Source organism: Cervus elaphus, chromosome 3 (assembly GCF_910594005.1).
Source record: "Cervus elaphus chromosome 3, mCerEla1.1, whole genome shotgun sequence".
Classification (NCBI taxonomy): domain Eukaryota; kingdom Metazoa; phylum Chordata; class Mammalia; order Artiodactyla; family Cervidae; genus Cervus; species Cervus elaphus.
The window spans coordinates 55,048,252-55,070,670 of NC_057817.1; the positions used below are offsets into that span (position 1 = coordinate 55,048,252).

The following is a 22,419-nucleotide window of genomic DNA, read 5'->3' on the forward strand; positions in this document are numbered from 1 at the left end:
AGGGATAAAGGAAGGAGGTGTACCACTTACTTAACAGATATCCCAGTGGGGAAAAAAGTTCATTTTATTCAGATGAGGCACTTTCAATGTATTATTTGTGTGTGTGTGTGTATGGGGGGTAGTGGGCGAGGTGCAGGATAATAAATACTGTGAGGGTGGAGGAACACCCCCCTGAGCTGGCAGGAGGGCGTGGCAGCAATTTACAGAGCCTGGGTAGGACAGTCCAGGGACAAGGAGCTTCACAGCTGGCTTGGAGGCCGAGATGCCCCCATCAGCACAAGAAGCCAAAGAAATTGGAGGAGCGAGGAGGTGGGCCCACGAGCATCGGCATCTGGTTCCTGTGAGTGATCTTGATCTGGAAGGGAAGGAGCGACATTCAGAGGCAGGCCCTGGTGCCTTGGGGCTAGGGCAGCAGAGACTTGGGGGAAATCTGTCCAGGGTCCTAGAGAGGCCACAGTTGGAAGGCCAGGGGCTGAGAAATCAGGATTTAGGAGGAAGGCGCATGGAGAACCTGAGGTCTCAGAAGGAAGTGAAGAATCCATGGAAGGGAGATTTAGGACCCATAGAGCCCGGGGCTTCAGTTTCTGGCAGGCGGAGGCAATACTCACTGTACAAGGTGTCTGCATCCAGGGTTCTCCGTCAATTTGCATGGGGAGGGTTTTTGTGGTGCTGCGTAAGGTCAAGACAAATTGGTGGCGACCTCTTTGCCAGCTGAGTACCACAACTCTGTTCCCTGGTTGGCTTTGGGCCCCTCTGTTACCAAGGAAGATCTGGGACAGGCCCTCCCTGCCATTCCCATAACCTGTCTGCCTTCCTGGCCCCACTCCTTCCCTCAGAGCCCCCCAGCTGGAGTTTTTCTTACTGGAAGGTGATCTCAGAGCACTTGGCCAGCCGATGTCCAGCATTCTTGAGCTTGGTATAGATCTGGCCTATCTCAATTGCACCCTCCAGCCCCACTACTTCCAGCCGCTTGTCACTTAGGTCTGCGGGGTGGGAAGTAGGGAGATAGGTTTTGTAGAAGCAGTGTGCCACCAGAGCCATACCTTGCCCTTAGTGCCCCCCACCCACCCCCGACTCAGCTCCCAAGGCCGCTCCTCTTACCCGGCACGCAGGTCTTCAGGATGTCGGGGTCGGTGATGACTTTGGCAGTAGCACCCAAGGCCTGGTTGATCCCGTGGACGTCGCCGTGTGGCCTCTTGGTGTCACCCCAGAGATTGGAACCACCGTGTGTGCTTGGGATGTTCAGCACTGCGATGCCTTCTAGGGACAGGCTGCTCAGGTCCAGTGGTTTCCCACAGATCTGAGATGGGGGAGAGCACAGATCCTTGCCTCACGGCATCACAACGGCCGTGCCCGTTCCCTCCACCAGGTAACACACAGGGAAGGCTAGGATGTGGAGGTTTGCAAGCGGTGGAGAGAATGAGGCACTGGTGTTTCTTGAGAACTTGGGAAATCAGGATTTGAGAACTGAGAGGTCAGAGTATAGGTTCAAGAATATGGGGGTTCCTGAGGGCGCCTGTGGAGGGCGAGATTATTAATGTGATACAAGAAGCTGAAAGGGATGTGGGGTTAGCTCTCAACACACCCACCTCAACGGTCAAAGATTCCTCCAGCTTTTTGCACGTTGAGAAGATGGATTCAGAAGTGGCAAATTCGAAGTACCATAGCTTGTTCTTCATTCTGTGTTGGCCCCAACGTCAGGCCCAGGAGGGACAGGACAAATTGTACAGTGCTGGCAGAGGTGGATTCAGTGACAGGGAAGGCCATCAACCCCCCAGCTGCTGTCCCAGTGGGAGCAGGGAAGCTCGGTCAAGGGGCTTCCTAGGAGTGTCACTGCCCATCAAAGCACGGAGTCACACTTGGCCAAAGCTGGTCCCTGCCACTGGGTGTGCCCACACTCTCCCTTCCCTCACCTGCTGTTGAACTTCTCAGGATACTTCTCTCGCATGATGTGGAATCGGTGAGCAATAGAGGCATCCTGGGGGGTCCAGGGCAAGTGAGATCAGAGGCTGCCTCCTTTCTCAGCACAGAGCCCTCTCTCTTTCACTCCCCAGTTTGGGAGTGATACACCCCGCCTTCTCTTCTTGCAGTTCACACCACTATCCCCCAGCTCCTCATTTCCGTGCATGGCTCCCTTACCCTCCCTTTTCTGCCCTCTGTGAGCTTTTCCCAGCTTGACCCCCACTCCCCCCGCTCCCTCCCCTGCCCATGCCCCACTCCACTGACCACACCGATGGAGAAGTAGTTATTGATGATTTGAAAGGGGACTGGGTCACTCTTTTCTTCAGTTTGCTGGGGTATCACCTCCACAGACCATCGATCCATATGTACCACCTTACTCGTCTCTAAATCCTTGAGGATCTTCCCCAGATTCTGTCCCTCATACCCTAAGGATGGGGGAGAAAACAGGTTAGCACTAAGCCCTGGGTCCCAGAGGAGGGACCTCCTCTAAGCTCCCAGCTCCACAAATTCTCAGGGATACTATGCTCTTGTGCTGCAGACCCTACCAGCCCGAAGCACAAAAGGGCAGGGTGCTCAGTTACGGCTTCCATGTACCAGTCTTAAGGTCAGACACTTACTGACCCTTTTCTCCACACGGTCACTGTCATGGAGGGTGAAAGTGTCCAATGTGTGTGCACATCTAACAACAATGCCAAAGTTCATCTGGAAGAGTAAAGAAAATCGCCAGGAAAATGAAAAGTGCTGAAAAAGATGAGTGATGAATGGGAATGATGTCTTTCTCTGATGCTTTCTCTTCTCCCAGACAGAACACAGTATAAAGCAACAGTATCAGAACAGGCTGATACTGACAAGGTGAACAGAATAAAAAGCTCAACAGTAAAGAACAGAGCGCCCCAGAAATAGACTCGAGTATATGTGGGAACTTAGTGTGTGATGACATTTCAAAGAAACGGAAAAGAAAGATTATTCAGTAAATGGTGCTGGATGTAGAAGTAACAACACCTGATACTAAAATAAATTCAAGATGGGTCAAACAATTTAAATGTAAGCAAAATTTGTACTAGCAGAAAACATGAGTGAATGTTTTATCATCTTTGAGTGGAAAAAGCCTTTCTAAAGCATAGTATAGCCTAGACGGGCGGGGGGAGGATGGCTACATGTGTGTGTACGGCTGAGCCCCTCTGCTGTCTGTCTGAAACTATCACAACATTGTTCATCAGCTGTATGCCATGAAATATATAAAATTTTTTATTTCGTACATATTTTTATAAAAATATAACTTTTATTTTATAAAATAAAAAATTTAAAAAAACATAGTACAAAACTTAGAGCCAAATAAGAAGACCAATAAATACAATCATATTAAAATTAAATTTAAAATTTCTGAAATCAAACAAAAGTAAAGCAAATATATTTGGAATTTTCAAAATTGCCATAAAATAAACAGAAATAGTCCTGACCAAAAGAAAAAAAGGCCCAAACATACAACTTCTGTATCATTAAATAAACACACACCTTTAAAAAAAGACAAACTGGGAAAAAGTACCTGTAGCACATATAACAGACTAACTTATCCAACATTTGAAAAGTACTTATAAAACACTATATTCAAAAAGTCAATAGAAAAATGGGCAAACAACTCAAGCCAATCACAGAAGGAAAAACATGCATGGCCAGTATGCCTATTACAGATGCTTAGTATTACTAACAACTAAAGAATTATAAATTAAAACTGTAAAGTAGTTAACTTTTTGTTGCCTATCAGATTGACAAATTATGAAGAGGATGAGAAAACCAAGTGTTGACGGGATTATGAATAAACTGGCACTCTCATCTGCTGTTGGAGCATAAACTGGTATTTCATTTTTGGAAAACCATTTGGCAACTTTTATCGAAATGTTATCAAAACATATTCTCTGACACAGCAATTCCACATTTAGGAATTTCTCCTCCAGAAACACAAATGTACAGAGATGGAGGCACAAGGATTTTTGCTGAGGTACTCACTCTCTAAAACAGCAAAAAAAAGAAAAACAAAAAACAATCTAAATATCCATTATGAGGGGAAAGCTATATAAATTATGCCAAATCCATGCCATGAAATAATGTGCAGCTATTATAATCTGAATCAAATCTTTAAGAAATAACTTGGAAAGTTCTCCAAGACATATTCAAAGAAAAAAGAAGTACCAGGGCAGTGTGCGATCCCATCTCTTTGTTTAAAGCTCTGTGTGTTTGTGTAACACACAGAGTGTGTGTAAACACACACACACACACAGTGCAAATAGGGAAGAGTGGTTATCCCTGGGGAGGAATGTGGGATTTGGTGAGGGGGTAGGGAAGTGGAAACTTTTATGTGAAGACTCACATATTTTACTTTTTAAAACCTTTCACAGTGAAAATGTACTGATGCAATATTTGTGTAATTTTTAAAAGATAAAATAACCAGTAAAATGTTTATACTCTTTGAGCCAGCGATTCCACTTTTAGAAATCTCTCCTAGAGAAATTCTCACAGCTGTGTACAGAGATAGATTGTAGCATGGTATGTGATTAAAAAATTGAATGCTACCCAGATGTCTATCAACATGAGACTAGTTACGAAGTTCCCTGGCGGTTCAGTGGTTAGGACTCGATACTTTTACTGCCAAGGCTCCAGTTCAGTCTCTGGTTGGGGAACTATAATCCTGCAAGCCTCATGGTATGGCCAAAAAAAAAAGGGGGGGGGGGGCTACTTAAATAAATTATGGCATATTCACACAATGGAATGCTGCTCAGTAGTAAAAAAAAAAAGTGAGGCAAACCTGACCATATTGAAATATGATAAGATGAACCACTTTTTTAAAATATAAAAGAAAAACATCAATAAAATGATCTTATTGCTTAAATACATATTAGTATGTGTCTAGAGAGAAAAACATGGAAGAACAGACTCCAAAACTTCAGGGAGTAGATTCCAGGGAACTTCATTTTCTTGGCAAGTATATCTGAGATGTTTGATTTTTTTTTTTTGGCCACTCTGTGCCAGGACATGGAACTTCCCTAATGAGGGACTGAACCTGTACCTCTTGCAGTGGAAGACTAGGTAAGTCCTGAATTATCATTATTATTTTTTTTTTACCACGTGCATGTATTATTTTTGTAATCAGGAAAAGAAACGATTAAAAAAATATCTTCACTTCCTCACATTTCATCAATGGTTCAACCCATTATAATTTGCCTTTCTCAATACCACCCTGTGAAACTCTTCTGGCAAAGACTGCCAGTGATTCCTGCCAAAACCAACAGTATATCTTTAGTTCTCATTTTAATTCATGAAACTCCTCACTTAGCCTCTAAAATACCACCAAATTACAGAGGACCTGTTCTGTTTTTTCTTAGTCTCTGTGGTAAGCAAAACAGTGGCCCTTCAGGGACGTCCACAACCTAATCTACAAAATTGGTGAGTAAATGGCAAAAGAGACTTTGCAGACAAGATTAAACTAAGGACTTTAAGGTGAGGAGATCATCCTGGATTATCTGGCCGGGCCCTGTGTAATCACAGGGCTCATTATAAGTGAAAGAGGCTACAAGAGAGAAGTCATGGAAGGAGATAGGACAAGGAAGCAGAGCTTGGAATGATAACACTGCTGGTTGGAAGGTGGGCCATGAGCCAGAGAATGCAGGCAGCCTCTAGTAACTGGAAAAGGCAAGGCAAGGGATTCTCCCCTAGAGCCTCTAGAAAAAAATACAGCCCTGTATTATATTGGAGTATAGCCAATTAAGAATGCTGTGATAGACTCAGCCATATACATACATGTATCCACTCTCCCCCAAACTCGCCTTCCATCCAGGCTACCACATAACAGCGAGCAGTCAGTTCCCTGTGCTATTCGCAAGGTCACTGTTGGTTATCCATTTTAAATACAGCAGTGTGTACATGCTGACTCTAAACTCCCTGTCTATCCCTTCCCCCAACTCTTCCCCCCGATTGCCGTAAGTTTGTTCTCTAAGTCTCTGAGCCTGTTTTCACCCCTGCCAAGATTTTAGCTCAGTGGAAATGATTTTGGATTTGTGCCCTCCAGAACTGTTAAGATAATAAATCTGTGTTGATTTAAGGCACCATGGTGATTTTTATGGCGGCAACAGGGCACTAATACAGACTCCTTTAATAATTCATCTTCTTCTGCTCAACCTTTAAATAGAATGTTTACCAGGACCTGGCTGTCCTTATCTACCTTCTCTTCTTATCTCTCTCCCTGGGTAACTCATCTCCTCTGAGGACATCAATTATCTCTTTGGAGCAGATGTCTCTCAAACACGTATCTTTAGCCCTGACCTCTCTCCCAAATTCCTAAAGTCAAGTTCTAACTACCCACCACACATCTCCATCCAGGGGCTCCACTGATAGCTAAACTCAATACACCCCAAACAGAATCTTTCTTCCTTAAACTGGTCTCCTTCTAAATTCCCTGTCTTAATAAATAGTACCCCCATCTGCTCAGTTCACAAACCTAGAGAATGTCTTAGACGTGTCTTCACCTCATCCTCCACCGCCTATTAGCTCCCAAGGCCTGTGGCTTCTACCTCATGACCCCACCGGTAACGCTGCCTTTGCTTCTGTGTTCTCTCCTCCTGACCGTGCGCTGTGCTCAGGGCCCGACTCTGCGCGGCCCCAAAGACTGCAGCTCCCCAGGCTCCTCTGTCCATGTCATTTTCCGGGCAAGAACTCTGGAGTGGGTTGTTGCTTCCTCCTCCAGGGGCTCTTCCCAACCCAAGGACCCAACCTGCATCTCCTGCATTGCAGGCACATTCTTTACCCACTGAGGAATCAACCAGACGACTGCAACTGAGGTATTGCTTCCTGCCTCCAACCCATCCTCCACAGAGCGCCCATCGCAGTATTCCTTTCATCAATCCCTCTTCGAATCTTAGGATTTTTTTCAATATCAACACAAATATTCATTAGTGCTGTATTCAAATAATTATTTTCATGGTTCAGATGGAATTAGCAGAAACTGCTATGAGAATCTCATTTGTAAAGCACAAAGTGAAAGGACATCCCTGGTGGTCCAGGGGCTAAGACTCTGAGCTCCCAAAGCCAGAGGCCCGGGTTCAATCCCTGGTCAGGCAACTAGATCCCGCGCCACAGCGAAGGGTTCGCATGCTGCAACCAAAGATCCTGCATGCCACAACTAAGATTGGGTGCAGCCAAATAAATAATAAATAAAATAACTGTATGTTTCTTTAGAAAAAAAAGAGTGAAGATTCAAAGTTCATGATTTCAAAGAGTCGAATATTGCAATGAAACCAAAGTCAGGAATTTCCCTGGTGGTTCGATGGTTAAGAATCTGCTTTCCAAAAAAAAAAAAAAAAAAAAAAGAATCTGCGTTCCAATGCAGGGAACACAGGTTTGGGAAGATTCTTATGCCTCAGGGCAGTTAAGCCTGTGTGCCACAACTATTGAGCCGGCACCTAGAGCCCACGCTCCACAACAAGAGAAGCCTTGCAATGAGAAGCCTGTGGACCACAACTAGAGAGTGACCCCTGCTTGCTGCAACCAAAGAAAAGCCCAAGCAGCAACGAAGACCCAGAGCAGCCAGAAAAAGGAAAAAGGACTCAATGCAGCCAAATAAAATAAATAAATGTTTGGAAAAACAGCAGCTGTAATGAAAAAAGAAACAAAGTCAGATGTTGAGAATTTAAGAATACCCCTCCAAAAATGGTCACATGTTTACATACAAGGTTCAAATTACTATATACAGAGATATTTCTACTTTCTGGAATAATATTTTATATGAAGAGTAATTTTGGACTTCCCTGGTGGCACAGTGGATAAGAATTCTCTTGCCAATTCAGGAGACACGGGTTTGAACCCTGGTCCAGAAAGATTCCCCATGCCGCAGAGCAGCTAAGTCCACGTACCACAACTACTGAGCCCGTGTGCTCCAACCACTGAGTCTGTGAGCCACAAGCGTTGAAGCCGGTGCGCCCAGGGCCTGGGCTCTGCAACCATGATGAAGAGTGGCCCTGCTCGCTGAGACCAGAGAAAGCCCTTGCAAAAGCAACGAAAACCATGCAGCCAAAAAAAAATTCTATTATATACGAAGTAATATTACATACTACTTTGAGAAGAAGGGGACGACAGAGGATGAGATGGTTGGATGGCATCACCGACTCGATGGACATGAGTCTGAGCAAACTTCGGAAGTTGGTGATGGACAGGGAAGCCTGGTGTGCTGCAGTCCATGGGGTCCCAAAGAGTCAGACACGACTGAGCGACTGAACTGAACTGATAGAAAGTAATATATATATCTCTATGTACCTATATATATATATATCTTTCATGAGTTCCTGAGTTCCAGAGTTCCCCATGGTTCCGGGATGGCACGTTCTAATGCCTCAGAGGCTAGAAAGGTAGAGTGTATGAGTAGCAGGGAGCTGAGAGGATTATGGTGAATTGAAGAATACATGACCCATTTTTAGATACAGCCAAGGTCAAAAAACTTTACAACTTCGCAAGGCAAACATGCTAGTGTGAAACAGTACAAAGCATGTCTGGGCTGCCAGCCTTCAGTCACGGCAGGATGAAGGTAGACAGTCCACAGCACTCACGTCCTCCGTCACCTGACCCTGCTTCGGTCAGGCCTCCTCTTCCCACAGCCCGCTGTGCACCAGTCACAACGGACGACTCACACTTTCCAAAGTGCACCACCACCTTGTCTGGCGGCTCTGCTGGTCTTACACAACTTGTTTCACCTAGAATACCTTTCTCTCTCCTGAGCAAGCTCCCATTCCATAATCTCCTGTGAGATCTCAAAGCTGGACTCTGACTCCAAGAGCCTCAACTCCAAGACAACTTCCTCATTCCAAGACAGTTTCAACCTTTCCCCACACTGACCTCTTTATCTATCAATACCATCCCTCAAACCTTCTCTTTGAAGGGATAAAAAAAACAGTAGAAATGGGAGAGCCTTTAAGGGAATGTTGCAATAGACTTGGGGAAAAAACTATGATGAATGAATGAATGATTCCTTTTTTTTTTCTTTTTTTGAGAGTGGAATGTAGTTTATTACACCGACGGGCCCAAGGCAGAGTCTCCTCTTAGCCAAGGACCCCGACCAGTTTTTGTGAAAACCTTACATACCCTAAGTGTACATGCTCAAACCCACCTCCCCAAATTCTTTTAAACTAGTCAGAACAAAGGAAAAGAAAGATACAATCAAAGTTAACCCATGATTCGTATGTCTTGAACCCATGATTCATATGCCTTAAGCCCACGTAGTTAACAGTGGACAATTATCAGTAGGTCTGTGGTCATACCCCAGTAAGCATAATAGAATTTAGGATTCTATTTGGTTACACAGATAATTAGGGTATTGAATGAATGATTTCTGATTATAGTTGACCTCTGAATACCATAGGGGTTAATCTGAATATAACATAGTCAGCCCTCCAAATCCACTGTTCCTCTGCATCTGTGGATACAACCAACCATGGACTGTGCAATCCTGTAACACTTACTACCAGAAGATATCCTCAGTAAGTGGATCAGCACAGCTCAAGATCATGCTGCTCAAGGGCCAACTGTAATTGGCTGAATAAACCCATGCGCCACAGCCAAGTTCCCCGCTAGCTCCATCACTCAGAATCTGGCTGAGCTCTTATACACAGCCCTTACATATAGCTCTTTCTTATTCCCACATTGTCTTCTCCACCCACATTTTCTTTGATTCTGAGCTCTAAGACCTGGGAGAAACAAAAGAGTATTTTCAAGTTGATAGGGAAGAGGACGGTCACCCTTGACTCTTCTAAGTTCAGACTATCACCCTTGGCCCTTCAGGCCCTTGGCTTCTTCCAGAGCCCTCTTCCTTTGAGACGATCTACTTTAGGACCCATCTATCTGTGCCTCTCTTCTCCACCAACACTTTTTCTTCACCAGATGCCTAAATGCTTATTTTAAATTAAAAAAAAAAAAGTTTTGGCTGCTCCGCATGGCATGCGGGATCTTAGTTTCCTAACCAGGGATTGAACTTGCACCCCCTGCAGTGGGAGCTTGGAGTCTGAACCACTGTGCCACCAGGGAAGGCCCCCAAATGCCTTCTTTATGTGCCTTCCCCTTCCTACCCAACTCCCGCACACCCCTGTGCTTAGCCGCTCAGTTGTGTCCGATTCCTTGTGACCCCGTGGACTGTAGCCCACCAGGCTCCTCTGGCCATGGGGATTCCCCAGGCAAGAATACCGGAGCGGGTTGCCAGACCCTCCTCCAGGGGATCTTCCCAACCCAGGGATGGACCCCAAGTCTCCCGCATGGCAGGTGGATTCTTTACTGTCTCAGCCACCAGGGAAGCCAACGATTACTGCAGTGGGCAGCCTATCCCTTCTCCGGGGGATTTTCCCAGGAACGGAACCAGGGTCTCCTGCGTTGCAGGCGGACACTTTACTAGCTGAACTACCAAACAGTTTCTAACCACTTACCTCCTCCCCACCTTAGGCAACGAGCCAGATCATTTCCAGTGCCCAGGGGCAACACGGCAACAGGAGGCACAAAAGGCAAGTTGGCTTTGTCTGGGGAGGCAGGTGGGAGACGGATGGAGAGAGTTAGCTCTGGAGGGCCGCTGCCCCTGAGCCCAGCCTGCAGCCTCTCCCTTCACTGACCAATGGACTCTAGAATCCAGCCTACTGTGCCATCCCCGCCGCACACCAAAATCCTGTAATCAGGAACATCTCTGAAGAATCTGAGTCTGAGACAAAAGGTGAAAGGGAAAATGAAGAAGGATATCAGGACCAAGGCTACTCAACTCTTGGGATAGGCAGAGTAAATACTTATTGTCTCTCATTCCTTATAATGCCCTTTCCCTTTGTCAAAAGACTTGTTTCTATTAAGGCTAGAGAAAAAGTACAACCTTATAGCCACTCCTCAGTGAAGAGAAACAGTTATCTCCTTCCGTTGAGATGCAGAGCAAAGGTGAGCCAGGGAATTCAGGGTCGGGGATACCCAGCACAAGCAGCATTGTGAAGTCTGGTTTTCTGGGCTCCCCTGGCCCTTCCCTCCCAACATGCACTCTTTCCTGCTCTCTTCCAACGTACACAGACAGGCAGACACACACAACCCTCTAATACAGCCCCCAGTCTATCCTCACCCTGGCTCAGGACCATCCTTTAGGAGGTTGAACACCTGTCGAGGGTTCAGCAGATACTGGAATTTCCAAAGCACCCTGTGTGGGGAAAAAGGAAAACTCATGGAGGGGACGGGCATTCTGTACGCCACTCTTTTTCGGCGTGGCGTGCAGAACCTTAGTTCCCCAACAGTTGATGGGATCCCTGCCCCTGCAGTGGACACTCAGAGTCTTAACCACTGGGCCTCCAAGGAAGTCCCTACACTCCCCACTCTGAATGTCCTTTAGGTATGTCCCCTCCATACACACAGATTCCCAGCCTCTGCTGGTCTTCCCCCTTGATTTCACAAAGGCTATTCTATCTCTTCTCACCTCTCGCCTTGCTTCCCGCCACTCTTGGGGTTCACAAAGACCAGAAGTGGGTGGGTGTTAGAAACGGGATCAATCTGCATTGAGGGAAGAAAACAAGGATAAGGAAAGCAGGATTTTGTCAGTGAAGATGGACCCTGGAGACAGGGACAGAGGGCTGACTTCCCCCCAGGAGGCTTTCCCCTCCACTCCCAGGGAGCAGGCTCCAACACCCAGGTTTCCTCCCATGAAGTCCCCACCATGAAGCCCTCTCGGCCCTGTACCCGCAGAGCCTCAGAAGTGCTCAAACTTAAATCATCCACAGTCTTCTGGCTTATTTTGCTAGTTTTACGCTCCTGTCCAGAGGCCTAGGAAGGGAAGGAGGCAGAGGGAAGGAATACTGGATTGTGTGACTCCATAAACAGATGAGAGTCTGACTTGAATCCTAGAAATATAGGCTCTCTGCTCTAAGTGACATTGTATGTGTGCGTGTTTAACACGGGGAAGCTCTCCAGCTCCCTTCCCAAGTGCTGCCCAAGAGTCTCACCAGGACGCTGGGGTAGATGGAAGACGGAGGCAGGATGTGATCTCGGAGCAGCCCACAGTCACACTCATGGCCCATGGCTGGAAGGCAGTCATCATGGATCTGAAAGACAAGGCAGGCATGGAGAGATGGTGAAGGGACCCCCACCACCTGTTACCTGGCAGTCTAGTACAACCAAGGCTGCTGGACGTGGGGGAGGCGGGGTGCGTGGTGGTGGGTGGCGGGCTGCCTGGGTGGGGTGGCAAGGGCCGCCCGCGAGGGGCCCAGAGCAGGGCCGGGGCGACGGCTCCCAGGCTGACCTCTAGGTGGCACCACACGCAATGCAGCCCAACCAGACTGTGGTAGATCCGGATCTTCTTCTGACAGCGGTCGCAGCGGCCGGATTCACAGCCTCCTCGCACCCACACGTGTGACTGCACCTTGGGGAGAAAGGCAGTCTCTTGTCTGGGAGGGTCTGAGGCAGGGACTCGGGGAAGGTCCGGGCGGCGACGGGCCAAGACCCGGGGCCAGGATCGGGTGGTGACTGAGCGGGCGCGGGGTCACTCACCCCAATGTCCTTCCGAGACTTGGCGTACGTGCTGACTTCACAGGGCAGGGCCTTCATGGCGCAGCGGTCGTGAACGACGTATTTACAGACTGCGCCAGAGGGAGAGAGGTCAGCCCCTCAGCTGCGGCCCCCAGCCCGTGTCCTCCTCACCTGGGGGCCAGGCAGCATCACCCACTGCCGCTGCCGTGAGGCTGTGGCACAGAATTAAAGTTTGGGGTGGACTTGGACTTGGACTCCCCTCCAAGACCTGGGCCTTTTGCTCACTCTTCCCCCTAAAAGAGCAACTGCTACCAAATGCTCACCCCCACTCCATTCGTGTGTCAGAAACTGAGCTGGATGATGTAAAAGGACGCCCAGATAAAACCACCAAAAATAACAGCTAATTTTTATTGCAGACTTAATAGTAGGTACATGAACTGAATGAAGTACTTTTCTGGCATCAACTTATTTAATGCTCATATTACCTCACTTTCAGTTGAAGAAACTAAGACTTAAAGATGTTATGGGCTAGACCTGGACACAACTTAAAATGTCCATCTATAAAGATGTGGTACGTATATACAATGGAATATCACTCAGTCATTAAAAACAATGAAATAACGCCATTTGCAGCACCATGGATGTAGAGAGCGTCACACTGAGTGAAATAAGTCAGACAGAGGAGAAATACTGTATGACATTCCTTATGTGTGGAATCTAAAAAGAAATGATACAAATGAACTTACAAAGCAGAAAGAAACTCACAGGCTGAAAACAGGAACTTACGGTTGCTGGGGGGAAGGGAGAGTTGGAGAATTTGGGAAGGTCATGTACACACTGCTATATTCAAAGTGGATAACCAACAAGGACCCATTGTATGGCACAGGGAACTCTGCTCAGTGTCATGTGGCAGCCCGGATGGGAGGGGCTTGGGGGAAGGATGGATACACGTATGTCTCGCTGAGTCCCTCCGCTGTCCACCTGAATCTACCACAACATGGTTAATCGGCTGTATCCCAATACAAAATCAAAAGCTGAAAAAAACACATGCTATGTGGCTTTCCCAGGGCCACATACCCAGTCACTGGCAGAGCCCAGGACTCAGACCCAGGTCTCTCAGAGCTCAGAGCACCGTGCTCCCACAGACAGCCGGCTGCCCCTCTGCTCCCACACTCCGCGGCCCCGTCACTCACGGTTGCAGCTCAGCCCCTGTTTGCCTAGACCGATGCTCGACTCGCAGAGGTTGCAATAGACTGGTCGCGGGAATCTCTTGGGTCTCCACATGTGCTGCCCGTTGTCCTTCAGGGTCTGGGAGGGTACAGCAGACACGGGGGATGTCTAAGCCCTTAGAGAGCCAACTCTGGCAAGTACAAGCCAAGACAACTGTTTTACCCATCCTCACAGATCTCCCCTACTCACCATCTCCAGGCCCAGCAGCACGAGCAGGGGCACAGTGGTGGCCCCGGCCCGCAGCCACTCAGCCAGGGAGACAGAGCCGCTGCCGTCATAGTCAATCTCTTTCATCATCTGTTGAAGAATCTGAGCAGAGAAGGCAGGGAGGCAGACTTTTGGGGTGAATAACCCCTCACTTCTACTGCCCCCTAGCACACTCAGCCTAGTCATCCTAGTCAAGGGCAACCAAGCTGCCTTGTCAGAAATGGGGGAGGACAAATCAAGGACTGACTAAGGAGGAGGTATAAGAAGGGACATGCAGGAAGAATTGCCTTACCGGCCTCAGCTCAGACACATCCCAATCCAGGTATTCCGCCATTCGCATCATCTGTATGATGATTCTGTCCACTTCCTGGGGGCCAAGAGGGTAAGAGCCACAGCCATATCCTGCCTCACTACCACTGTCCAAACTCTCCTCTAGAGACCAAGGCTCCACCCGCAGACCCCCACATCCTCAAGTGCCTCTGTCAAGTAAATGAGTGCCTATGTGTTTATGTTTGTAAGGGAGTCCCCAGATCATGTCTCCAGCATCCGCTTTTAGGGGTCAAGAGCGTGGGTTGTGGTTGTTTAGTTGCTAAGTCATGCCTGACTCTTTGCGACCCCATGGACTGGAGCCCACAAGGCTTCTCCATCCATGGAATTCTCTACGTAAGAATACTGGAGTGGGTTGCCATTTCCTTCTCCAGGAGATCTTCTTGACCCAGGGATCGGACTTGAGTCTCCTGCACTGGCAGGCAGATTCTTTACCACTGAGCCATCAGGGAAGCCCCAAGAGCTTGGGACCTACTCCCAGATTTAGTCCTGGAAGACTCAGCTTCTCCCTCTAGCTTCCTCTTCTTCTCGAGGTCCTGGAAGAGCTGGGGCGGGAGGGCGCAGACAGACGGACACACACTCCCCTGCCCAGCACACAGGCCCCCAACTCACTGAGCTGTCCAGGATCCCGTTTCGGTCCGTGTCATATAGCTTGAAGGTGACTGTGGGGGGTTTTAGGGGCCCGGGTCAGTTTGTGAGGGAGATCCAAAGAATTCATAACCGAATACAGGGGAAACAAAGAGATAGGAGAGACTGGATGAAGAACCCAGGACTTGGGGCTGGGACTGAGACGGGGACAAAAAGTGAGGGGAAACAGTACACACCTCCCAAATCCCAAGAACATCCTAGGTCACCCGCATGAAAATATACAAGACATGGGAACTAGGGTGACTCTGGTGGATGGAGTTAAGTGTGAGGAGTCTGGGGAAACAAAGGAAATGGGGCCCATTCTCTGACCCCACCTTTGTCTGGCTAGGGAATACCCTCTTTCCCTTCACCTTTCCCCCCCCTCCCAGTCCAGAATGGCAACTCACACTCTAGCTTGTCTTCCGGCCGGCCACCCTCCAGAAGAGAAAAGTAGCAGGAGACATCACTGAGACACACCACATCTGGTCACAAAAAATGCAGCAGACCTGAGGCTGGGGCTCCCTCCATCTGGCTCTTCTCCCTTCCTTTGTTTGTTCCAACTCTCTGCTTTCACCTTTCTCCCTCTGGCTCCTAGACCAGCCTGGCTACACTCTACCTCTCCCTCCCACCACCTTGCCCCCAAGATGTGACTCAATTCAACTCTCACTCCCAAAACTCCCAGGTAATTTGATTTTTCTTCTGGGCTGGAAGCCCAGCCCAGTCCCACCTACATGTGACCATACCTTCTCTTACAGTGTCTTCTATGTAGTAGCCAGTCTGGAAGGACTGAAACAGTGCCTGGCTTAGGTGATCTGGAACATTATCCACTTCCAGGTAGATTTTCAGGAATTGCTGGAACCCCTCGTATCCAATGGCCTATGATGAGAGCAAGCATTACCCCAGGGAGATCTACGGGATGGGAGCTGGGGACTGCTTTGGGAGTGGTGGGGACATGACAATAAATGCAGAGTTGAGAAGCATCCAAGGCAGGAGTGTGCTTTATTGGGCTAAATCTTGAGTTCACGGAATCTCTTGTTTTGTCCTAAAGCAGCAGCTGCAGTAACCATGGGTGCTGGCAGAATCTGGAGAGAGGATAGCAAGGGTTCGGCCAGAATAATCCTTGGAAGTTGGGCATCCCAATCGAGTAGCAAAAACAAGGTGGGAGGAGTTGGTGAAGGAGATGATTTCCCAATGGCCACTTACATCTCCTTGGAGATATTCAGCCATTTCACCATCCTCAAAGAGCTTCAGGACATCACTGACCTTTTTGGTGGAGTCTAGGGAGTGAAGAGAGGGAAGATAGCGTTATTCTGGTTCAGATTTCCCTACCCTCTGCCAGTCACCCTCCAGACATCCAACAGGAAAGGAGATTCCAGTGAGATGAAAAAGAAATTTCAAGAACAAAAGAGAAATACAGAGAGAAAAACCTTTCAGATCCTCCAAAGTGGTTGCCCTCGTTACTTCTCTTCTCTGAGATTTGAAGCAGGCAGTTAAGATTCAGAGAAGGTGGGTAGAAAGCTAAGACCCCAGGTGTCTCCCCATTTGCCTCCCCGCCTTCTCCCAGTCAGGCATATCTCAAGAGCATCCAGTCTCAAGGCCACTAGGGAAAAGAGGGGGAGCTGGGGGGAGCGAGGAGGAGGAGGTCTAAGGGTAAGGGCTCCAGGACTGAATGCCTGAAAGACTCACACTCCATGTATTTCTGCAGCTGGGCAAAATCACTGGGGCTTATTAGGCCCCTCTCCTTGGCCATCTTTCTTTTTTTAAGGATGAACACAAAGGCAGCTTGGTTGTGGTACTTGCGGGGCTTAGAACTTTGCTTCCAAGGGTAGTTCTGGAAGAAGAGGACAAGAGCATGCGGCAGGACTGACCAACTCTCTGCGCCTCTCCGCTTCCGTCTGGTGCATTCATTCTCCACTCCTGCCTCCGCTCCTGTTCCTGCTCTGAGTGCCTCCCCAGGGCCTCCCTTGCCCTCCGTTCCTCTCCTGTGTCTCCACCTCCCGGACACTGTTCTGTGTGTGTTTCTCTGACTCATCCTTGCCTCCATCGCCAGCGTTTCTGGCTCCTTCTCCAGCTCTCTGATTTCTCCCCTAGTCTGTCTTGATTCACCTCTTGACCACCCTCACTCCCCCGCCCCCGCCCCGCTCGCCCAGGCTAGTGTCCCTGTGGGGGTGTCCTTCAGCCGCTTTTCTACCTTTTCTCCCTCCACCCCCAGTCTCCGCAATCTCAGTTCCCCGGCCCTGAGCTCAGGATGGATCCCGCAGTCCCGGCCCTGCGGTGGTTCTCACTGAGATGGCCGCACGCCTCCCGGGCCACGACCCCATCTTGCTCCGCCTCCAGCCCTGGTCCCCGGCCCCGCTCGGCCACCACTCCCAGAGCCACCCACGCCCCGCAACGACCTCTAGCGCTTCTGACGCGCGCGACACAGAACCAGCTCTCGCCGGGCCCCCAACCCCAGCCCCGCCTGTCTGCCTGCGTCCTGCGGAGCTCCACTGGGGAAGGGCGGGCCCCAGGCAGGAGACAAGTGGGAGGAGGTAGGGGAAGAAGGCGCTGAGCATCAGCTGCAGGACGGCTGTGCTGAGTGAGGGAGCTTTCTTTCCACCCTGCTAGGTAGGCAGTGTTTAGGGAGCCCCAGCATTCAGCTGTGGGCCTCAGGAACCAAGGAGGAGCCATCAACATGTGGATCATGTTGACCACTGCTGACCCAGGGGCCAAGCTGCAGGGGGCAACTTGCCTTGAAAATTCAATAACAGTAGTAACAATAATAAATTACATTAGCATAGTACAGCACCTCTTTGGAGTCAGACAGCACTGGGGTTAGTCATATGGGGATTCCATTCTCAGCTCTGATACCATCGTGTGACTTGGGCAAGTTATATCTATAAAATGGGGAGAATGATGTCTATCTTTCCTAGTTGCGAGGATTAAGTCAAATAATGTATGAGAAAAGAAAAGAAAAAAAGAATGTATGAAAAGTACCTAGTATAACCTGGCATATATAGAAGGTCTACAAGGAATGGTAGTTATTATTGTATTAAGAAGTAAAATCAAACTCTATAAGAAATCATTGGTATAGCCATTCTATAGATGAAAAAAACTGGAGCTCAAAGAGGTTGGGACTTCCCATGGCAGGTGACAAGTGGAGGCCCCAAGGCTCCGACCCAAGAACTGTGTGCGTGCGTCCCCCCTTGCCCCCCACTTCTCCCCACACACACCCCCGCCTCACACACTGCTCTCTGGTCTCACTGCCCTCCTTTCTGTTCCTCAAGCACACGAAGTTCTTCCCTGCTCAGGGCCATGAGACTTACTGTTCTGTCTGCCTGGAACACCCTTCCCTGCTCTTGGCAGAGATGACTTCTTGCCTAAGCTGAAATGTCAGCTCCTCCGAGACCTTTCCAGATCATTCTGTCCTAAGGTAGGCCCCCTCCTTTACACAGCACCTTCCCTTGTTCCCTTCACAGAACTTACCACAACTGGACATTATCTTGCCAATGTATTTGCTTCTTTGTTTACTGTTTATCATGTCCTACCAGAATGTAAGTTTCACAGGGCAGGAGCTTATCAGACTTGTCCTCAGCACCTAATGCCCATGGTGTTTTAAGTGTTCCGTAACAGTTGTACAGATGGGTCTATCGAGTTAGGGAGTCATATTTGGGGACTATTAATCCAAAGATGATAAATGGGATGCTAGAGTATCCATCTGGACAGTGAGGGGAACATGAGAAAGCGTGGAGCACATGTGGTGCTGGTGGTCGTGTCTGATTCTGCAACCCTATGAACTGTAGCCCTCCAGGCTCCGCTGTCCATGGGATCTCCCAGGCAAAAATACTGGAGTGGGTTGCCATTTCCTCCTCCAGGGGATCTTCCCAATCCAGGGATCAAACCCAGGTCTCCTGCATTGCAAGCGGATTCTTTACCACTGGGCAACTGGGAAGCCTGGAGCACATATAGTAGGTGCTAAATAATTATTTGTTAAATGGTGAATGATGCTTAAAAGCCACTTACTGTGGTACTCAGCCCAAGGCCCTAACCTTCTGTCTCACTTCTGCCCACTTAGTTAGGGTTGTTGGGGCAGGCTTAAGGAGGCGGTTAGGGCCCACTAAAATTTTCTTTTCTGATGATGGAAGAACCTTCTCTGCAGCCTCTGCCTCTGGGACATCTCTGCCACCTATCTCCACATACAGCATTCCTATTCTGGACACTCTCTGGGAACACTTAGAAGCAGGTACTGAGGCACTAATATTCTGAAGAAAGGACTCCACCCATCTGGTCCTTTCAATGACTATAATCTAACTTCTCCTGCCAACAGATCTGATGAATACATAATTGTCTTATGGTTAATGGGGCCTGTATGGCTTAATTAGCCTCTGATTACCCCTGGGGATTCTTAGATGGCTCCAAGGTTCTAGGAAATGGAATCTGAGAGAGAAAATGACTGAGTGAGCAAGCAAGGGGCAAACAGGAAAGGCACAATACTCCTCTCTTGCCTGTCTTTTCAAACCCTCCAGGTCTTAAATGTAGTATATAGTAGAAGTTAAGAGAATGGATTTTTGAATTAGATAGACATGGATTAGAATTCTGGCTCTTGAATGAGTTATTTCATCTCCCTGAACCTGTTTTCTTATCCGTAAAATGGTTACCTGGAGAAATCAGTCACCACGTGGAGATTACATAAGGTAAAACATGCAATATACTTAGCAAACTGCATGGCACAGAGAAAGAACTCAATAAACACTAGCTTGTTGTTATTATTCAAGGGTAGTACCTAGAGAAACATATTTGAAGATTAGGAAAAATGATGCCTTGGACCCAGGATGGCATAAATTCCAAGGGACCCCTGGTGGCAGTGAAGCCCGGGTGTACCGCTTCCCACTTGTCCATGTCTCAGGCACAGACGTGTAATATCAAGATCCTGCACTTTGCTCTGGGAGGGTGAGGAGGTGGCTATAGAAACTAGATGATCAGGGTCCAACGACATCTCTGGGCTGAGACCTTGGACATAAAGCCTCCTGGGATTTTTTTCAGGTGTCCAGGGCCTTAAAAATCTGAAACAAGTCCAGTTTTGTCCTGCTCCATCCCAACCCTGAAGCTATAACCTGGGCTAGTCCAGGCGAATGCTAGGGCTGGGAGGGTGGGGTCTGCTGCCCGCCTGCCAGCTATTTGTGACTCACCCTTCCCTTCCCTTCTCTGGTTTCCCTGCCTGCCCCTACTAACTTGGGGTGAGAAAGTAAGAAGTTAATATGGAGGCAGAGAATCCTAGAACATCCTCTGAGCGGGGAGGCACCAACTCTCTTATCTTACAGAGGAGAAAACTGCGGCCCAGAGAGAGAACACTCTCTCAAGGTCACACCCAGACTCTTGACATTCCGTCCTTAGTCCATTCCATTAAATCTTAGTGTCTCTGGTCTTCTTCTAGATCTTATTTTAAACATTAAGTATCAAAATTGCTGGTAACCGAGAGATAAATATGATTTCCAAAGCCTGTGCTAACACTTAAAGTTTCTTTTTCACTTCAACACTCACGGCTCACATTCCAAGTCATGTAGGTTTACCACTACCCAAGAAGCAGCTATGTCCCCAGAATACTCAGGAAGGAACCCCCAGGGGCAGGCACCCCTCTGTGACCTCCCAGAACAGATGACCTGAACTTCTGAATCCCTTAGCCATTCCAGGGCTTGCATCCTCCTCCTCTTAGTGAGGATTGAGGGAGGGTCGCTTCTTTCCTGCCCATCCTTGCTATCAGTGGCCCCTGAGAGGGAATCATTTGGCTTGAAGCCTTAAAATTTGTTAAGCTTCCACAAACGTCGCAGACGGTAGTGTTGTCTGATTAATGGGGTGCTATTTCTGTGGGGCGGGGGGAGTGTCGCTGTGTAGTACAGGAGGAAGTTACAATGTTGGCATGGTTGGGGGATGTGGGTTCATGTGGTTAGGAGGTTGGGAAGATGCCCGGTAATATTTGCATGCCTTCCTCCGTAAACCTCATTTTCCCAATTTAAAGGTGAAAAGTGGGATTCAGACCCAGGTAGTTTCAGAAACTTCCCGCTGACAGGTGTAGAAAGGAGAGGGGTGGGGAGTTGGGCACCAGGAGGCCAAACAAGTACCCTTCTCCACCCGTGCAGCGCTGCGGCGGTTCCAAAGCGGACTTTCCTCCGACTCGGGTCCCTAGGAGCCAGCTTCAGCATCCGTCCGAGTGATCAGGGACCGGAGAGATGGAAGGGAAGGCATGGGGAAAACGCTGCCTATGGGGTTCTGGGCCAACCCTCATGCTGCCCCCGGCTCCTGGCGCAAACCTTTCTAGCTACCCATTCCAGCTGTCACGCTTCCTCCTTCTCGGCCCAGCAGCCCTACCCCAGCCCGTGGGGCGTCCCCTCCCGCGGCCTCCGCCCCGAGCCGCTCGAGTGCGGGAGGGTGGGAGGCGGCGCGGGGCTCGCGGGGTCTCTACCTTGCATGCGGAGGGCGCGCGGTCGGAGCTGGAGCGCCGGCGCGGGAGCAGGAGCTCGAGCGGGGCTGGAGGGGACGGGCCAGGCAGGCGCGGCCGCCGCGGGGCCGCCCCGCTCCTGACGACACAGCTGCCCGCCCCCCACCCCGGCCGGCCGGCCCGCCCGCCAGCCGGCGCCCGGCGCCCCCAGCTCGGGGAACTTCTAGTTCACCAGACCCGCCTTCCTCCTCCCCCGATCCCCAGATCTCCAGGGCTCTGGTCTGTGCCACTTTCTCCACATTCCAACGCTGCTCATCTTCCCGCCCCGGCAACAGTTCTGTCTGTCCAGTAACTTACACCCTCTCCCCGAACCCCAACCCAGGGAGGCGAAGGTAGGTGGGAAGGGGAGGGGGAGTCCGCTGATAAGACAGCGTGGCAGTGGCCCACCCAGCCACCTCTCACCCTCTCCTAAATGCTGCCATCAGGGGACCTCCCTTCCCAAGTCCTTTCTGTCCACCATGGATTGAATTTATACTCAGGAGATGCCTCAGCAGCAAGGCCAGAGTGCCAAACTGCACATCCTCTGACCAAACACTTCCCTGCCACCGCGGGCTCCACACTGCTTGACACCGTTTGAGATAACCTGCCCACCTTTGCCTCTAGTTTTCTCGCCTCTGTTAAACCCAAACCCCAGCTGTCTCAGATTTGTTTTCCCCAGGCTAAGAACAACTCCTCTCAAGACTCAGATTCCTTCCTTAATTCTGGGGTCAAGGTTCAGGTGCAAAGAGCATTTTCCTGTGTCCACCCTTTCTTGGTGCCCTAACCCTCTCACTTTACCTGCTGGCCTTGGCAGGTGGTGTGGAGGCCCTGGTCAAAAGTCGGGGTGAAAGGAGATCTTTTCAGCTTCTCCTGTCTGGAATCTGCTCCGAGTTAAGGTTCTTGGGGCAGCATGGATGGTGGTGAGGCTGGTAGAGCAGGGGAGAAAGACAGAGGCCTAGGGACTCTCTGGTAGGAACTGAGGACCCAGGCATCCAGCTCCCTGGCCCCGCCCCAACCCCCGTCGAACCCCCTCCTCCCCTTCATTGAAATAGGACACAGGGACAAAGGCTTGAGTTCCTGGAATCTTCCCTTTTACA

The 22,419-nt window shown here is 49.3% G+C and overlaps 1 protein-coding gene across 5 annotated transcripts; it reads right to left on the reverse strand.

The window, feature by feature from the left end:
- Positions 1–30: 30 nt before the first annotated feature.
- On the reverse strand, positions 31–22,291 carry DGKA (diacylglycerol kinase alpha). 5 transcript variants are annotated; one of them, XM_043890554.1, is made up of 24 exons: positions 22,121–22,291; positions 16,555–16,699; positions 16,072–16,145; positions 15,612–15,744; positions 15,276–15,350; positions 14,854–14,903; positions 14,207–14,281; positions 13,897–14,016; positions 13,671–13,785; positions 12,499–12,587; positions 12,251–12,370; positions 11,955–12,053; positions 11,692–11,775; positions 11,432–11,505; positions 11,084–11,158; positions 10,599–10,684; positions 10,419–10,508; positions 2,227–2,387; positions 1,914–1,978; positions 1,590–1,680; positions 1,102–1,300; positions 863–983; positions 609–669; positions 31–355 (listed from the first exon to the last, which is right to left on the reverse strand). In XM_043890554.1, the coding sequence occupies exons 2-24, from the start codon at positions 16,616–16,618 to the stop codon at positions 272–274; spliced, it is 2,205 nt and encodes a 734-aa protein (XP_043746489.1). In that variant the 5' UTR covers positions 16,619–16,699; positions 22,121–22,291; the 3' UTR covers positions 31–271. The 5 variants fall into 5 exon arrangements, with proteins under 5 accessions (XP_043746489.1, XP_043746488.1, XP_043746487.1 ...); XM_043890553.1 differs by lacking the exon at positions 22,121–22,291 and adding an exon at positions 21,308–21,459; XM_043890552.1 differs by lacking the exon at positions 22,121–22,291 and adding an exon at positions 17,154–17,326.
- Positions 22,292–22,419: the final 128 nt, after the last annotated feature.